The sequence below is a fragment of the Nymphaea colorata genome, chromosome 3 (assembly GCF_008831285.2).
Source record: "Nymphaea colorata isolate Beijing-Zhang1983 chromosome 3, ASM883128v2, whole genome shotgun sequence".
In the NCBI taxonomy this organism is placed as follows: domain Eukaryota; kingdom Viridiplantae; phylum Streptophyta; class Magnoliopsida; order Nymphaeales; family Nymphaeaceae; genus Nymphaea; species Nymphaea colorata.
The window spans coordinates 23,999,723-24,016,762 of NC_045140.1; the positions used below are offsets into that span (position 1 = coordinate 23,999,723).

Below are 17,040 nucleotides of genomic sequence, written 5' to 3' on the forward strand. Positions count from 1 at the left end.
TGATTCTCTTAAAAACTGTTTTGTGTCACTGATGTCATAAACTCTTTATGTGTCACTAATAGTACCCTTAAAAGCTATTGGCACGTCACTAGAAGTTTTGAAGTTTTATAAAATATTATTGGTTTCAAATATATGCGAACATCAAACCGACGTGTATAAAGTTGACGGTTTGATAACTAAGTTGAACTGCCATCAAAGACTTCGGATCAGCCTAAGCACGAACCCAACTTTGTGAAGCCTTGAGTTGGGCTGGCACAACCCAATGCCCAAACCTTAGTTTAGCCTCCTATAAAAATTTTAGATTCACTCATGGTTAGCTCTATAAACCAACACAATCAGATAATAATTATAGAATTTTATACCCCCAAGCTAGTGACACATTACTTCAAAATTTTGAAAATTATCATTTGAGCTTCGATAAAATTTTTGAAAAAGATAGTTTAGGCTAGGGGTCGGAAAAAGGTACCTGGGTAGTTGGGTACTCAACTCGTGATGAGCCGAACTTGGGCTGGTTATTTGACACCCGAGCAAGTCCGATTAAAAAATTTGCCAGGCCCAATTGGCCTGAGTCGGGTATTAAAGGTATATATATATATATATATATATATATATATATATATATATATATATGAAACTCATCTCTTCACATTTTTTATTTTATTAAAGTTGACTATTGAATCCGATCCAATAACTAAGTGGGCTAGGGTTGAACCACAACCAAAGACTTCGGGTCTTCGGGTCAGCGAGTGTACAAGCTCTTAGTTTAGCCTCTATAAAAATTTTAGATTCACCTCTGATTAGCCCTATGAAGCGAAGCAATCAACAAAATTTTATACCGCCAAGCTAGTGACACAGTAATTCAACATTTTGGGATTCCTAATGTAACAAACTAAGTTATATATATATATATATATATATATATATTATTTTATCTTGAAAAAAAAGCGTCTCCTATCTCAGTGACGTATCCATAAGAAAAAGTTTCAAATTTATCATTAAGGACCATCTTTTTCTCTGGTATTTCAGAAAGGGGGTCGGGCCGTTATGGCTGTGAGCCTGTGACTGTTGATTGAGCACAATGAACGGCTTGTATTAACGGAGTCCAAATTTTTGTCACTGTAGTCAAATCAATCGCCTGATCCGCTCTTTGGAAAGGACCTTTCTGTCGGATCAGTAAGGGTGTCCAGACAAAGGGTCGTTGCCTTCTCCTCCAGGTATTTTCCCGCGGTGATCGACGGTGGGTATCGAGTGTTACGGCCACAGCTCAGAGACAGGAAGAGGAGGAAGAAGATTACGCTTGGAGATTCAGTGGGTGGTTGTTGGTTGAGCAATTAAGCATATAATTTTTGAGCCTACGTCTTTGATTCACCGATTTGACTCCGTCCCGTGGAAGGGAAAAGGTGAAGGGGCAGCGCGATGGGATCGAGCAGCAGTCGGCTCGGTGGTTGTTCTCGTCGTCGCCCCTCCCGCTTCCGGGCCCATCGAAGAAGCCGTGCCATCGCTCCTCCCACGCACTCCTCCCTCGCTTCTGCTTCTTCCTCTCCCACTTTTCCTCTTCCGGAGGTAAGCGTAATGCCAACCTTCTCTCTCTCTCTCTCTCTCTTTCTGAGACCAATTTCTATCCTTGCTTGCTTGTCATATCCTTGATTGGTTTGCTGTGGTCAATTTGTTATTGTTGGTCTTTGTTGAATTATGAGTTCATGTGCTCTGATAGTGGTTGATTGTGCTTGTTTTAGGTGAGTCCGGTGCACACGTCCCTGAATTCTGAAAAGAATTTTTTCCCTTTGTCCTTTTTCAATTTAGGAGATCTAAAATCGTAACTCGTCACTCTGCTTAGTAAAGTCTTGCTATTAACAATTGATACGGATTACTGTGGAGACGAGCTCTACCGACCTTTGTGGGCTACATAAAGAAGGGTTTTTTGCGGCAGCGGACCTTTTGCTAATTTAATGATTTTGAGCTATTTGTTCTGTTTAGTTCATTAGAAGATATTTGATCTTTTATCATATTGCTTCTACTTTTCCATGGTTTCTCCTTCCACGGGAAGGATTATCTTTACCGTATTTCCACTTTTTAAAAGAAATAAGGCCATGAATTTCTTCTGCTTGTTATGGAAAAGGTTGCCAATGAGTCTTGCAAAAGCAATGCTAGTGAATTTCATTTTCTACAGCAGATTTTTCCTTCATTGGAGTTCTTAAACCAACAATTCGTTCTCTCTGATATATGAATGGATTAGATGGGAACCATGATGTTCTTTCTTCGATTTATTCAGTTGTCGTGATTCAGCGATTCCTCTGTCTCAACTTAAACGGACGGTGGTGGACAACTTTTTTTCTTCCTGTTTGAATATCCATATAGGAGCCTGGTCTAGCAACTGATGCATAACAAGATAAATGTGATTTATGTGCTTATCCAAGTTCGTTTGCTCTTATAGTAATATCAAGGGTGGTTCTTCTGATCCTCTGTTTCCATTATATACTTTTCTCTCCTCGTAAGAAGATTGGGAAATAAAAGCTGTCAGTAACTTCTTGAGTTTCCGCAGTACTTTTTCCCTTGGTTCTTGTTTCTTAAGTACACAAACTTATTTAATGAACTTCTTTGTTTATGAGTGCAAAAGATGTAGATCTGATCTTTTTCCCCTAAATCTCTTTGAAGATCTCCAAAGGGTAATTATCATGCGATTGTACATGTCTGGGATTCAAGATTCGATTTGATTTGACCTTGAGTTTAGGAACAGGATTTATTTTAAATGAATCTCCAATCTACAGATGGAACATCATTCAGCTAACGTGTTAGAAACCAGTGTTGGACCTCATCGTACAACCAGCGGCCATTGCTGCTTGAACCTTGTGGAGTCCTCAGTCATTCTTACTTCTGCTGATAGTGCCACATCCAGGAAGGAAAAAGGCACACCTCTTCAAGCCGGTAATGGTACCACTGAAACTCTTGCTGTGGGTTACGGTTCAAGAAATTTTGAATCAAAGGATAAAGAAGCTTGGGTTTCTGAAACAAAGGAAACTTTGATTCCTTATCAGGACCTTGCTACTGATGGATTGGCAAAGTATGATTTCAAGAGGTCCTGTGATATTGCTAGTACTTCCACTGAGCTGCAGCCACAGGACTCAAAATCTGTGAAAGAGAAGTCCAACACTTGTGCATCATTGCAGGATGATTGTGCGAAGGTGTTAACTGTTTCAGATCTTCGTGCTGATGCTTTGTGTGAGAGAAATTTTCCTCTTCCAGATCATAATCGTTCTTTCTCATTTGTAAATTGCGTGTCACCACTTAGAAATTCAATAGATGGTTCTGTGGGTGCACAGACTTCTGGTTCAACTTCTGAACCAGTGGGTTGTAGTTCCCTTAGTTGGGAGTTTGAATGTGAAGACTCTATTCAAGAAAGACAGAATCCTGACTCTTCCATCCCTCTTGAGCAAAGAGAACAGAGGAATAGGACTGCACTTCATGTTGATATTCTTAGCATCTCGTCTGGCACTGTGTCTAGTGCTGCACAAGAAGTATATAACAGGGAAGCAAGAAGAACCAGTAGGAGACTAATTTGGGATGCTTTTTCAAGACACAGCTCCAGAAGGCCTAGTACCTCTACGACTATATTGCCTCCAGCTGAGGAAAATGATGAACTTGTAACTCAGGACAGATGGACTCTCGGTTTTGGTGGCGACCTTCTTGACAGTGGGAGTGATTTTAGATATCCAAGTAACAGAGGTGATAGAGCATCTGAAAGATGGTGGCGGCCTAGACCGGAGGTGCTTTTCTGTTGTTAACTTCCTGCTTGAGGCTGGAAAAAATCTTGACTGGAATTTCTGAACTTAAAATCTTGACATTTTGACTATTTGATGCTTTCCTTATCTGAAATTAGGGCTTGGATTTGGACTCTAAAAGTTGGTAGAAGATTCCTATTGTAAAAACAGATTTCCTAATTCCTGGTGACTTGTCTTGGACGTGATTTTCATTTTGCCTTTCACGTGTAAGATATGTGTGACTGCAGGTGTGGCCCTTAGAGAAGAATGAGAATAATGAGCCAAACAGTTCGTCCATGTATTGTGCATCTGGCCTCCATGAGAATGGCACTTGCTCATGTGAGAGTTTCTTGATGGAAGATACTGGTACCCGTGCAAGCATCTCTCGCATAGTAATGCTTGCCGAGGCATTATTTGAGGTAATCTTATGGTATCTCTTCTATTAAATTTACTTTCTGAAGAATCTTTGAAGCACATATCTTGTTCCCTTGTATGATGTAAGCCTGCTGCTGATGTATATCTTAAGCTTATATAACAGCTGATTTTCATTAACATGCCAAGCTTTGCTTGAGTTATGCCTTTTAAAATTTATGCTGGCAGTGCACATGTACATATGAATACAGAAATATCTCTACATGGCATGGTTTTACAATAAAAGATTCACTGTTTATCTAAAAATATATCTGAACTGATTATGATGAATTGAACACTTCAGGAATCATAGTTTTTGTTGATATTTGTTTCTCCTCATGCTATTAGATGCTGTACTGTGTGGATTTATTTTTATGGACTTTTCAACATTAGGACCGCTACTGTTCAGTTTCTGTATCAAACCTGCTGGAGGGAGGCCTCTGGCCCTTTTATTCATTGAAATCCAAAGAAAAAATATATGTGCAATCAAAACTGTTCCCTGGTGGAGATAAAGGTGATCACTTACCAAACCACAAACAGAAATTGGCAGGTGAACAAACCATAGAATAGGAACAACAATAAACAACTACTGGACAGAAGATGGCAGGTGAATATCCACAGAATAGGAACAGTCAAAATCAGCTGGTAGGATGCAAACTCACAGCTACAAAAAGTAATCAACACAACCTAGCCCCCCAAAACAGAAACTACATTTGATTAAACAGGAAAGCTACCTCCATGGCAGAGCTTCTTTTTGGGATGCTGATCATGTGATAGTCCCCTCAGCTTGTTTGGTGTGAACAGAGAGGCAGCCTCTGCATTCCACCATGGCTGGAGGCCACTTCAGCTGGGCCGCATTGTACTTGAGATCAGATTTAGTATCGAAAATATTCAGGATAGAATTAAGGATTTTACTTTCTGGATAGCCTGTCAAAGTTTATCTGATGCCGCATTTTGATACTCTCCCGAGTTGCTTCAGTGCAGCTTCAGTGTCCGAGATATCATATTTAGAATACTGAAATAGTTGATTTCGTGAACTGAATCATAATAAGACTAACAAATTTCTGTTCCTCAAAGTGCAGGTTTTAGATGAAATACATCGCCAACCTGGTCCACTTTCTCTTTCAGTAGTCTCACTCCCAGCCCCTGAGACTCTCGTGGATTCTTTACCTGTTAAGATTCACCATAAGACATATCAAAATAGGCAGGATGAGGACATGGAACAGTGAGTTTCTCTATATGATTTCTGCCGTGATGCTACTTAGACATGTGAAAGATCCTAGCATGGTGCTAGGATTTGAACATAGATGTTAGCTTTTGTGCAGGTCTCCATGAATTTTGTTTTTGCGTCCACCATTTTAGTGTTTTTCTTGATTCACATGCTGCTATTCAAGTTGTCTGTTTGAGAAGACATCCCTTTGTTAGGCATTTATACGAACTGGATCCCAGTCCTAAACTGTCCTGTGAGCAGTTGTGGATCCCCTAGCTGTACCTCCTTCACGTTAGGAGATACAACATGCTTTGACTTGCCCGAGGATGTACCCATATGGAACTCAAATTGTTGGCTGCCCACCTGGCAGCTGCACCTGTCCTCATTATGCCAAAACCCTGTGGGTCTCATTCTGGAGCTTAACAAGCTTCCATGTTTCATCGTGTGGTTCTAAACCCACTCGAAAGAGGTACTGCACATTTTCAATTTGCATTGCAAACATTGCTAATATTTTTAATTTATTGTGATTTTACTATGAAAATTTCGAATTTTATAGTATCAGTGATGACTGTGATAAGTTTGTAGCTTTTGAATACTACATGTACAATTTTCACATTTTTTCTGGAATATATTAATTGTGTATAAAAATTATCCATGTATCCTTCCCAAACTTTTGCTCTTGGTGGGGTAAGCCTGAACGGGATTTCAGTATGGTGTTAGTTACGGATGTCCAGAAGCACAGGAATCCACGACGCATCCATTGGCCAAAAGTCATAGCTAGATAAAAATTGCCCAGTGCACTTGATTGTGCCCATCTGATGCCTAGGCACGTCCTGGTTCATATGCTTGTCCTGAAATTCTGAATGCAGGTTTTTGACTCACATGATTAAACGACTTACTAACTTAAGCATGCATGTTCTTCCTGTATCAATTTTGTGTAGATGTTATATCTGCCTATCAGAGTATGAAGAAGGAGATAAGGTCAGAGTCCTTCCCTGCTGCCATGAATATCATATGATGTGCATTGACAAATGGCTAAAAGAGATACACAGGTAAGGGTCATTTCTATGTTCAGTCACCTCTCCATCTAATCTCTTCTTTAAGTTAAAATTATGTAGTTTTCTCTGCTTCTGTTGCCAGGGTTTGTCCTCTTTGTCGTGGGGATGTTTGCGCTAGTAGTTCTGAGTGCTCAATCTCAAATTCCGGCATTCCTTGACCGCGGCTGTTCATGTACTTTGGCAAGTTCTACATATATGTATACATATGAAGCTTTTCTCTTTGGTAACGTTCATTCTTGCTTCACGTGGACTTCTACAGAAGCAGTTCGCTGGAAAAAAAAAGACCAAATCCATGGCTGGTCAAGTATTAAAACAAATGGGCCCAGTAGCAGGCACTTGATGTTTGATAGACTTCGGACAAGTTACTTACCAATGAATTGCTTTGAGAAGGATCGATCTCCTGTTGTCCAAGAGTTCGCCTCTCTCTCTCTCTCTCTCACACACACACACACACATATGCACAAGAAAACCACCTTTTTTTTTCTTCTTCTCCATATCAGAGTAATTCCTACAGATAAAGGCCACGAATCTAGTCATCGACCAAGAGATTGACATGTTCAATTGGGAATGGTGCTTCTCTCCCATGTTCAACGCCTGGTTCGATATCCTGGCCTACCAAACTCAAGATTATCATGCCCATCAAAATCTAAAACATTTCCTAAACTGATAACGATTATGCCAAGTCGCCAGTTGATTTTATGGCATATGTGCTATCCTTTCGTGAAAATTTCGAGTGACGCAGTCTCCAGAAGCGATTTCTTGACATGTTTCTCAATAAATGCGACTTGGCACGGTCTATCGGACAAAATCCACGTAAAGTAAATTTCTCTTTTCATGTTGTCATGGGTCTCACACATTCGGCAACAGGTCATCTTCTTCATTGAAATGTGGATTCACGAGAAAATAGTTCAGCAGCCAAAGGGTGTGGAAAGAGATTCATGAAGATCATGGTTTCCATGTCTTGAATTGCAATTAGAAAAGAATACCATGAGTGCTCTCCAGATTTCATGAATTTATTCCTGCGAGCAAACCGCGGAGTTTTGAGATTTACCAACTCCCAGAAGTTTAGCACCGTTACAGGAGACTAATGCAATTACAGCCCTGAAATTCTTGTTCTGTTACATTTTGAAAATAAAGTTCTCGAATATTTTTCAGAACTCAAAGTGATTAATGCAATTCCTCGGTTCAGAATTTAGAAATGCGCTCTCAGATTGGTAGATCTGGACCGACGAACAGGATCGGATGAGGACTGGAAATTTCCGTACCTGAAATTTTTGAAATATTAAACGCCTGCAGCAACTTATGTTCACATTCAAACAAACCAGCTACAGTAATATATTTCGAGATATTCAAACATGACAATTACATAACTAGTGCGGCGGCCAGATTGCATTGGATCCCAGTTCCGTGAATTTTGGATCGATATCGACCTTACAATGAGGAGAAAAAAGAAAAATCTACCGACAGCTGCATCTTTAAACAATCTTTCATCTTTGTCCCTTCCCATATCTCCTTTGTGTTCGAACCGTACAAAGTGATGTCACTGATAGAGTTATCGCGAACAATTGATCATTACGTGGTCGTATTTCCCCATATGGACAGCAGAAATAATGTCTAAAAATTAACTATCTAGCTATGTGGTTCGATTAATGCTTATAATATTTAAATATATAATCCTGACCATATTTTATATGAGTCCCTGAATCATGAGTCTAGTTTTTTTAGACATCTGATAATTTTTTTTTTCTCCCCCAGCAAGCTGTTATTGCGATAATATCAAATCTGGGCAGAGGTCTCTTTCTCCCTCCCTCTCTCTTCCCGTGAATCCCTCTCTTTCCTCCCTCTCCCCATCTCACCTCTTTTTTACAAAGGTAGCACGGGTGGCTCCGGCGGGGCTGCCGGTGATGGCAAGGGAGGAGCCACCAGGGCTCCTTCTTAAGAATATAAGAGAGAGAGACAGAGAGAGAGAAGTTCATAGGGAGAGAGAAGGGATGGAGAAAGGAGAGATATGAGCCGTCTGATGTAGAACCATAAAACTTAGAACCATCATTCTATTTTGCATTATATATATGAGTTGGATTTCATCAGCCGTATGGATGATGTGGCCTCTTTCATATGCAGACCAATCCACACACACATATATATACGGCTACATGGCTCTAATACGTTAGATTTGACGGGAATTACATGAATGATTGATTTTAAAGAGATCTAGCAGTACCTACCAGACCCTTATATGCCAGATTTCATAGGTTTTGTCTGGATCATTGGTTTTAAGGAGATCCAGTGGTGGAGGATATGAGTTTCTTTAATCGAGATTTTTACTTCCTTTGATGGGTATTTCGGTGTTTCAAAATATAATTAAGTTTTGTTTTGGTTTTCAACTTAATATCCATGATATGATATTCTTAAATTCAATGGCCCACTTCTCATCAAGTTTGGTATACTATATATATATATATATATATATATATATATAGTATAACACTCACAGATACCACTTGGATAATGGCAAAAAACAGACTCATAAAAATTAATGATTAAAATATTTTTTTTGCAATCCAACTTTATAAATATGTTCTTAATAAGAGTGATTTGGTGGGAAATATATAATAAGCTAGTTTTTTTTTTTTTTTACTTCAGTAATATCTTTTAACAATAAAATATAAACAACTCATACAACATCAAAATTTTGATAGTAGAAAGATCATTTTTTTACACAAAAACAACTTGAACTAAAACATGATTTATATTAAATTAATGCTTAGAAACACATTAGGAGGTTCACATTTTGTTGGTCTGTTACTATACGTGTGTAAATTTTGCAACTTGGCCTTAGCTGCCGGTATCTCTATCTCTCCAGAATACTTCAATGTCCTCAATAGTTGCCGTGGTCGGCAAAAAAATAGTTGGTACGATTGTTTTGGTTTCATTGATGCGCCATCAACTGAGAGCTTTTCTTAGTAAGCCATCATTCAATGGCAGATTCGCGTTTTAAATCTTCGAAAGCATGAGAAGGGAATGGTACAGTGGAAACGGTAATGGCTGTTAGCCAAGCAGCGGAGATCTGATTCCATTTTAACTTTTTTCCTTTCACTCTGAGGTCGATGAGGTCCTCTGGAGTAACTAAAATGCGTTTTCTGCAGGAGATCAGAGGCTAGAATTCTCCCTTCAACTGAAAAGAAAGAAAATGGTAAAGTTTCCCATTCATGAAGAAGCGTCAGCCATCATTATTGGTTTTAAATTCGTCAGATCTTCTTAACTTGCCAGATCCAAGCGTCGCTCCTGCTTTCTGAGCAGAGGCCTCGTGAAAAGTTCATTGAAGATGGGAATTTTTGGATGGCATCTAACATTTAGTTCAGATCTCATGCCAGTTTAGTCCAATTCAGTAACTCCAAGTCCTGGAAGGCCAATTAGTCATTAAATTCAGTTTACCAGCGAGCTTTTCACTCAAATAAGACTGATCAAAGTCGATTATTCAGAATTTTTGTACCTGGGTACATGCAAAAACGAGGAATTGGTGACACCATTTTCCACATTCATAGTGATCTTGACCCAAACAGGATTAGACAAAATCCCCATTTAGTTCACATGTGGTAGTGACCGTATAGGAGCAATCAAATCGGACTGTTTATGCTTGGGAGTAAAGGGAAGTCATGCAAAAAATAGTGATCTCTTCGATTCGATCCTTATGTACGTAGTTTTCAATCTCGAAAATATCAGACAGCCGCTCAATAATTGAGCAAATATTAGTCCCCTGACTTTTGAAACACATCAAATGGAAGTCTTTAACTTTTCTAAGAAATTCACAAATAGCCACTCTAAAATCAGCAAGCACATCAAAGTTTTCCCTTTAAAATTTATCTTTAAGGGGGCGTTTGATATACCTATAATTATGGAATTTTGGAATCAAAATGCTCATTTTTTTCAACAAACAAGGTGTTGTATCTTCGGAATTAAGAAACTAAAACCTGGAATTCTGATTCCATTTCAATTTCAAGAGGAATTATGATTATGGAATTTTCATTGTTGAATCAAAATTCCAAACCATCAAACGCCCATAGTGCATGGCCCGGAGGTAAACAAAATGACAAGACTGGGACTTGATATGAGATCTCCATCTTGTAGTGAAATTCACTTGTTATCACCAACCCATCAGTTGCAGCGGCCTTTTCATTTTTTAACTTTGTTTTGTGAGGCACTCACATGGATCATATAAAGATTATATTATATGATCTAACGGCTGAAGCTGCGGGTCAGGCCTGCCTTAAAAGTCTTCGGTTTGGTCTCCCATGCCCTCATAATTAATATATGGAGCGTTATAGCCACTCATATTTCAAAAGGACAGGTTTTTAAAGAAGGGATGGATGGCAGGTGGTCGGTATTTGGCTGCTATAGTTTGTACATGTGAGAATCAACTCACAACTTGAATCTTCATCTTGCAACTATAGATCTTAATGAGGGTCGCCCTGGCCCAAGCTAGGGATTTTCGAGATTCATGTGAGATTACCAAGATGTGCGGCGTAAATGTGCAATAATCGTTAGTTAGAACTAAGTTTTGACTGAAAAAAAAAGGGGACAAGTAGAGTGCATGCTCGAACCGAGGGGTATTTTGGTCATATTAAAATGATATTTTCACCATTTTATTAAAAAAATTACACTTTTTCATTTTCACCCTTAGGGACATTTCAGTCATTTCAACTTGAAAATACAACCCTAGCTTTCATTCTTCTAGTAACATCAAAACTAGGTTGTGTATTGGACGAACTTATGGTTATGCCCTTCAACTCAGAAGTAGCGCTTGCTACTGCCGTAGTTCAGGAGAGTAGCACATCAGACTGAGATATCATTAGTTTGATGTATCGGCTTGAGAGGCGGCAGCCGGTCATTAGTTTGAACAACATGGGCATCAATCCCTTAAGTAAAACTGGTATATTAGCTGACATTCATTGGGAATATAAGATACTTCAACTCTGACTCAAACGGCTGTATACTCGTCCCACTCACCCAAACCAACCATTGGTCAAATAGTTTGCTCTTAACCCATTATGCCAAAACTCCCCACACTTGTTCGCTTTGAATCCATTATATTAAACTTTTTGGGTCAAAATTAGTATATGAAGGCTGCTGCCCAAATCCCCCAACCGCACTTTCAGATCTCAATCAAGAGTTCTCAAGCTTTAGTGATACGCCAATTTCTCCCGAACTTAGAGTCAGACATGAAGAAACATTGGCATCAATCAAAAAACAAAAATGAGAGGCAGAATTGTATATTAGTTTTATTTTATTGTTTATTGAGTGCATGTTTGATTTAAGGAAAGTTGTTGGATTAACATGGTTGCGAAAATTATGATAAGTTAATTAATTAAAAGTTGTTTTAGATCACAATATTGTATGGTGATTCGTTATAAAGGGTCACATGCTCTCTTAGCGTATGCGTGTTGCCCTCACTGTGGAAAAATATAATAAAAAAGCAGATTTTTTAATAAAACAAAATATATGTCAGCCAGTGATTTGGTGCACTGTTTGATTACCGGGATGTTAGATCCAAGGTTCTGAGTTAATAAATGGCCTTTGTAAGGTCATAGTTCTAACAGATTGTGTATTTTAGAACTGCAAATTAATTAAGGCAACCAATATGCCTTGAATTGATAGATCTCAAGTGAGATAAGAGAGGGCGGGTTTGACTTGAGATCTATTAATTTGAAGATTCAAAGTCTACCAACCCATCAAGCCTTATTTTTTCAACCATCGGATTTTATATCCTTCTTAAAAGTCAAATATCTAAAGGCCTAGGATCTAATCCCCTGAATCTAAAATATGAGGTAATCAAGCACACTCTTCCAAATATATATATATATATATATATATATTTCCTTTCGGACGTCCTAAATTCTCTAACTGTTCATATTTTCCTCGTAAACTTTTCATAAACATATGTTGACATTTATATTGATGTTTAAGTTCGGAAAGTCTTCTTGCACAAGAGCCAGTATGAGTGAAAACAAAGTTAGTTTTTTTTTTTTCCTTTTATTCAAATGTTTCTGTAGAGTACGGAAGTCCTGTTTATTGACTTTTTTAAAGCTTCTACAAGATCTGAAAAAAAGAAATTTCGTTAATTTGGTTCTTAAGTTCTGTTATGTGCCGAGAGACAAACTAGTTGATTTGAAAGAATGAATACACCGTTGTAATTTGAAAATCTAACTTTTCGTGAAGACTCTGAAATAAAAGCTCTAAATAAAATTCTGGTCACTTGAGAAACACAAAACGGTAGTTACCTTTTTTTTTTTTCAAAATTACCTTTTCTGACCAAATTACATTTTTATAGTTGTAGATAACAAATTTTTGAACGGAAGTATAGTTCTAACCCTTTTTTGAGTGTATATATGTATATATATATATAAAATGTGATTCTCATGAAAGGCTTCAAAAAATAGTTTTCTTTAAATTATAGCAGACCCCAGAATGATAAGGAATTTCCCCTTAAAATATGACCCATATGTCCATATAAATTCCCAACAAAAATTTGTCGCCGTCTTCTTCCATATAGGTCAAGGAGGTTGTCCCACATGGTGGCCGATTGGTCACACAGCGCCTCACAGACTACCCAACGCGTTTGGGTCGGCAGGGCGCACTTACCGTCGGTACTTCCCTTCTCCCATCATGCCCTAGCAAGCAAGATCCAACTCGTTTAATCCTCTGGTTTTATCCGAATTAATTGGTGGCTGGGCCCTTACATACCTGCGTCTTTATATGTGGCCTTTGGTCTTCCCCTTGGATCTCCAGTTTCCCAAACAGACTTTTGCCTTGCTTTAGCTCACTGAGAAGCTGCTCACTCGCCTTTTCCCCTTTCACCGTCGCCTGCTTGTTGGTAGCTTCTGTTTGCGCTTTTTCGCTCGCCGCTCTCTGGTTTGTAGGTTTTGGAAGAGCCATATAGGGTGGCCTTATCTTTCCTTTGTTCAGGCAGCTGATTGGCTTCTTTCTCTCTCCCTTTCTCTGCAAAAGGTATGTTAAATCGCTTTTTGTGTTTTTTGTTTTTGTGGGTATTCAGTTTAGAGGTTTTGTGCTTTTGCTTAGATCTAGAGTTAGTGTCTCTTCTATCATTTTTGCAGTTTTTCACCGTATATTTGCCTAATCAGCACAGATCTGATTGTTTTTCCACGGTTTGCAAAACTCATTGTTTTGGGTGTCGTTCGTTTTTTGCATCTGAATACGAATTCTCTTTATTTTCCAATTTTCGTGTGTTGAAATGTGTGTTTTTGGCTGTTCATCAGAGTTTTGGGAGTGCTACGGTTTTGGTGGTGCCGGGTCCGGCGGGAGAATTGGATTTATTGAACCATGTTTAGGCAGTCCTCTAGGAATCAGAAGAACAAAGGACTTAAGGTTAAACATGTATTGCAGATTGGTTTGCTAATTGGTGTTTGCATGTGGTTGTTGTATCAAGTTAAACACTCTCATGATAAAAGGCAGGCTTTGACTGAGGCTGACGGAGGGATCTCAGAGAAGGTAGAAGGAATTAGGCATGAAATCTTTAGTCTTGGGAGAAAGGATCTCAGTAATGGGATTCAGATGGTGACTGATAAAACAAAAGAAGATAAGGAAGAAGAGGAGGAAGACGAAGGCAGGCATGAAAACCATGAGGAACATGAAGATGAAGCCGTTGGAGGGGACGGTGGTGGTGGAGAAGAGATAGATGAACAGGATCAGGAAAAAGGTGATGAAGATATGGAGCAGGAAGAGGAGTTTATGGATGGTGAAGAGGAAAAGGAAAATGAAGGTGACAAGGAGAGTCAGTCCGATAATTCAGATTCATCAGAATCTCAGGAACATGATAATGTTGGTGCAGGTGCTCATGATGGAGAGGGCACCTCAGATGGTTTGATCCATGATACGCAACTCATAAGCTCTGATATTGCAAAATCGGAAGAAGAGAAGGAGAACAACGAACAAGTCGAAGATTCCAATGAGCCTGATCCTGATAGAGAAAAGGAAACCATTGATGTTGTTTCATCTCAGAACAAAACAGATGAGACTGCTATCGAGGAAACGGAATCAAAAGGAAATAGCAGTGACATACCTGTAGTTTTAGCAGAGGATGGAACAGTTGATGATCCTTCTCAGAATGTGGCAACTACTGAAGAAGGTGGTGGTGTTAAACTATCAGAGACAGAGGACGAGTCCCATCTGAATGTCACTGTTTCAGACCTAAACAGCCAGACAGAGTCACATGATAATTCCACCACAGAGAATGACGAAAACCGTAGTTTGGTTAAACAAGAAGGTGGAAATGTCGCATCAGATGGTTCTCAAGGTGAAGATGTGACCCTCTCCGAGTCACATGATCAAAATTCCACCTTGTCTCTGTCGGAGACTCAAGTTCAGAACACAACTTTGTTCGAGTCACAAGATCAGAATACAACTTCAACCGAGTTGCACGAACAAGAAACAACTTTGTCTGAGTCTCGAGATCAGAACTCAACTTTGTCTGATCCAGGAGATGAAGGCACAACTTCGGAATTGCTTGACCAAAACACAACGTTGTCCGAGTCACAAGATCAAAACATAACATCGTCTGCTTCACAAAATCAAAACACGACCCTATCAGAGTTTCAAGATCAGATTACAACTCCAGAGTCACAAGATCAGAAAACAACTTCATCTGAGCTGGAAGATCAAAAGATAGCTCTCTCTGAGTTTCAAGATCAGAATACCACCCAGTCTGAGCAACCAGAGCAGACTGAAACCATTCCTGGTCATGCCGAAAGCCATGAAAACTCGGAGCTGTTAGCCACGGAGGAAGAAAGAGATGCCCTAACAGATTTGACAACCTTGCCACAACATGATGGTGAGGACGCTGAAGCTAAAGCTGTAGCAGCCGAATGATGATCTTCGGGAATATATTGGGGGATATATTGGTGGTAGGCTTTTGTGCCTTTCCAACTCAAGCAACCAGAGTTGGCTTGTATTCAAGTAGTTTTGAATCTCTTCATCACTAAAAGATGATGATGGAGATCTAAATTTCCGTCACCTATGTTTGTTTTGTTTTCCACAGAATAATATGGATGTTCTGCAACTTCAATCGTCTGAACTGGTTAGAATGCCATGAAAGTTTTAAGCTTCAGATGACTTGCTGGATGTAGTCGATCCACTTAAATTTTAATCCACCAAGAAAAGTTGCAATCAGAAATATTTGACTTGATGACAACAAGGTTGCTGTATTAAGAGGAAGACGCCTGTTGCTTGCTTCAGCATCACAATGTTCAAAAGGAATTATATTGTAGTTCTCTTTTATGCTATTAACGTTCTTATACTTCAAATTTCCCAATTTCTTGCCCGTGAAAGCAACTATTTTCGGCATTCTGCTGCCAGGCGAAAAGTGGATGAGATTTTCCCATGGAAATAATTCTGGGGTTAACTTTTTTTTTTTCTTTTTTTTTTTGGAGAGAAATCGAGGTCCTCTTCCCAGAATGAGATTTTGGTTGCCTATCATGGTCTACGTGATCTGGCTATTCTCGTGGATGTTAGGGGATTCATTTGCCAATGATTGTGAAACAGTTGAGCAAAATGTAAAGCAAAAGTTCGTTGTTGAGGAATGTCATCAACTTCTTAAGGACAGTCGATCCCGTGGCGAACGCTGGAAATCTCTTGCGGGAGGTTCTCCAATTCTGTCTTGAGATTCTAATACAATGAATAAAACCTGACCCACAAACATTTGCCTTAAAAAAAAAAAAAGTTTTTCTCAATGCTTTGCCAATGGTTTAAGTTTATCACGCCAGATTACATGTTGCAATTTTTCTGATATAACATGGTTGAGGTGTGTCCTATCATGATTCTAGCATATAGCTTTTTTCCTTCTACATTTGTGCCATGTTTTTCTCTTTCACAGACTCTGTCTCAAAAACGACTTTTCTTCTGCCTAAAAGTCTTGATGTTTAAAATTTTGGTCACTTTATTATTACTCGAAAGAGCGCACCATTTTTAACTCTTATGAGCTTAGGCTTAGGCAATCACATCTCGGTCTACATGCCTTTTAGGACAAGCGCCCAACCCAGTCATGCTCAGATCATGACAACCAAGCCACCTCGACTTATGTAGGCGAAGAAAAATCCAGACCATAAGTGACGCATAAAATGATTTGAGAACCAGAGACCCATGACAACCAAAACACCCCGCTTCTATATATCTCACGCGTGGGTATGTTCAGTGTTTTCCAAAAAAAAAACTAAAAACTAAAAACTAAAATAATGCAGCTTTTCCTTCTCAGAATTTCCAAAAGAACGGCATCTGCGAAGATGTCGCCACCCCCGTCACCGAAGCAGGAAATGCCATGGGGCAAGTTTAACTGCCATTTCGAAGATTGAGATACCCATCTATCTGTTTGCTTCATCTAGTCTTGAGCTGCATGCGAGAAGGAAATTGTCTTTTGGGACCCTGCCTTTCTTGCACAGTCCTACTTGCCGACTTAAATTATTTTTCTTGTTTCCCGTTCTTAACTAGTTGGTAGATCTGGCCACGGTACAAGTTGCAGAACTTCGATGTCAAACAATTTCCATGATCGAGCCAAGCCAATAATACACAAAAATCAGATACTGGATCCGAGCAG

At 39.1% G+C, this 17,040-nt stretch overlaps 2 protein-coding genes across 2 annotated transcripts; both read left to right on the forward strand.

The window, feature by feature from the left end:
- Positions 1–1,153: 1,153 nt before the first annotated feature.
- On the forward strand, positions 1,154–6,835 carry LOC116250826 (uncharacterized). Its single transcript, XM_031624775.2, has 6 exons — positions 1,154–1,563; positions 2,769–3,764; positions 4,007–4,177; positions 5,252–5,394; positions 6,321–6,431; positions 6,520–6,835. Exons 1-6 carry the CDS (start codon positions 1,417–1,419, stop codon positions 6,593–6,595), a joined length of 1,644 nt encoding a protein of 547 aa, XP_031480635.1. The 5' UTR covers positions 1,154–1,416; the 3' UTR covers positions 6,596–6,835.
- A 6,225-nt stretch (positions 6,836–13,060) lies between these two features.
- LOC116251368 (uncharacterized) lies at positions 13,061–15,516 on the forward strand. The gene is made up of 2 exons (XM_031625586.2): positions 13,061–13,442; positions 13,712–15,516. The coding sequence occupies exon 2, from the start codon at positions 13,776–13,778 to the stop codon at positions 15,318–15,320; it is 1,545 nt and encodes a 514-aa protein (XP_031481446.1). The 5' UTR covers positions 13,061–13,442; positions 13,712–13,775; the 3' UTR covers positions 15,321–15,516.
- Positions 15,517–17,040: the final 1,524 nt, after the last annotated feature.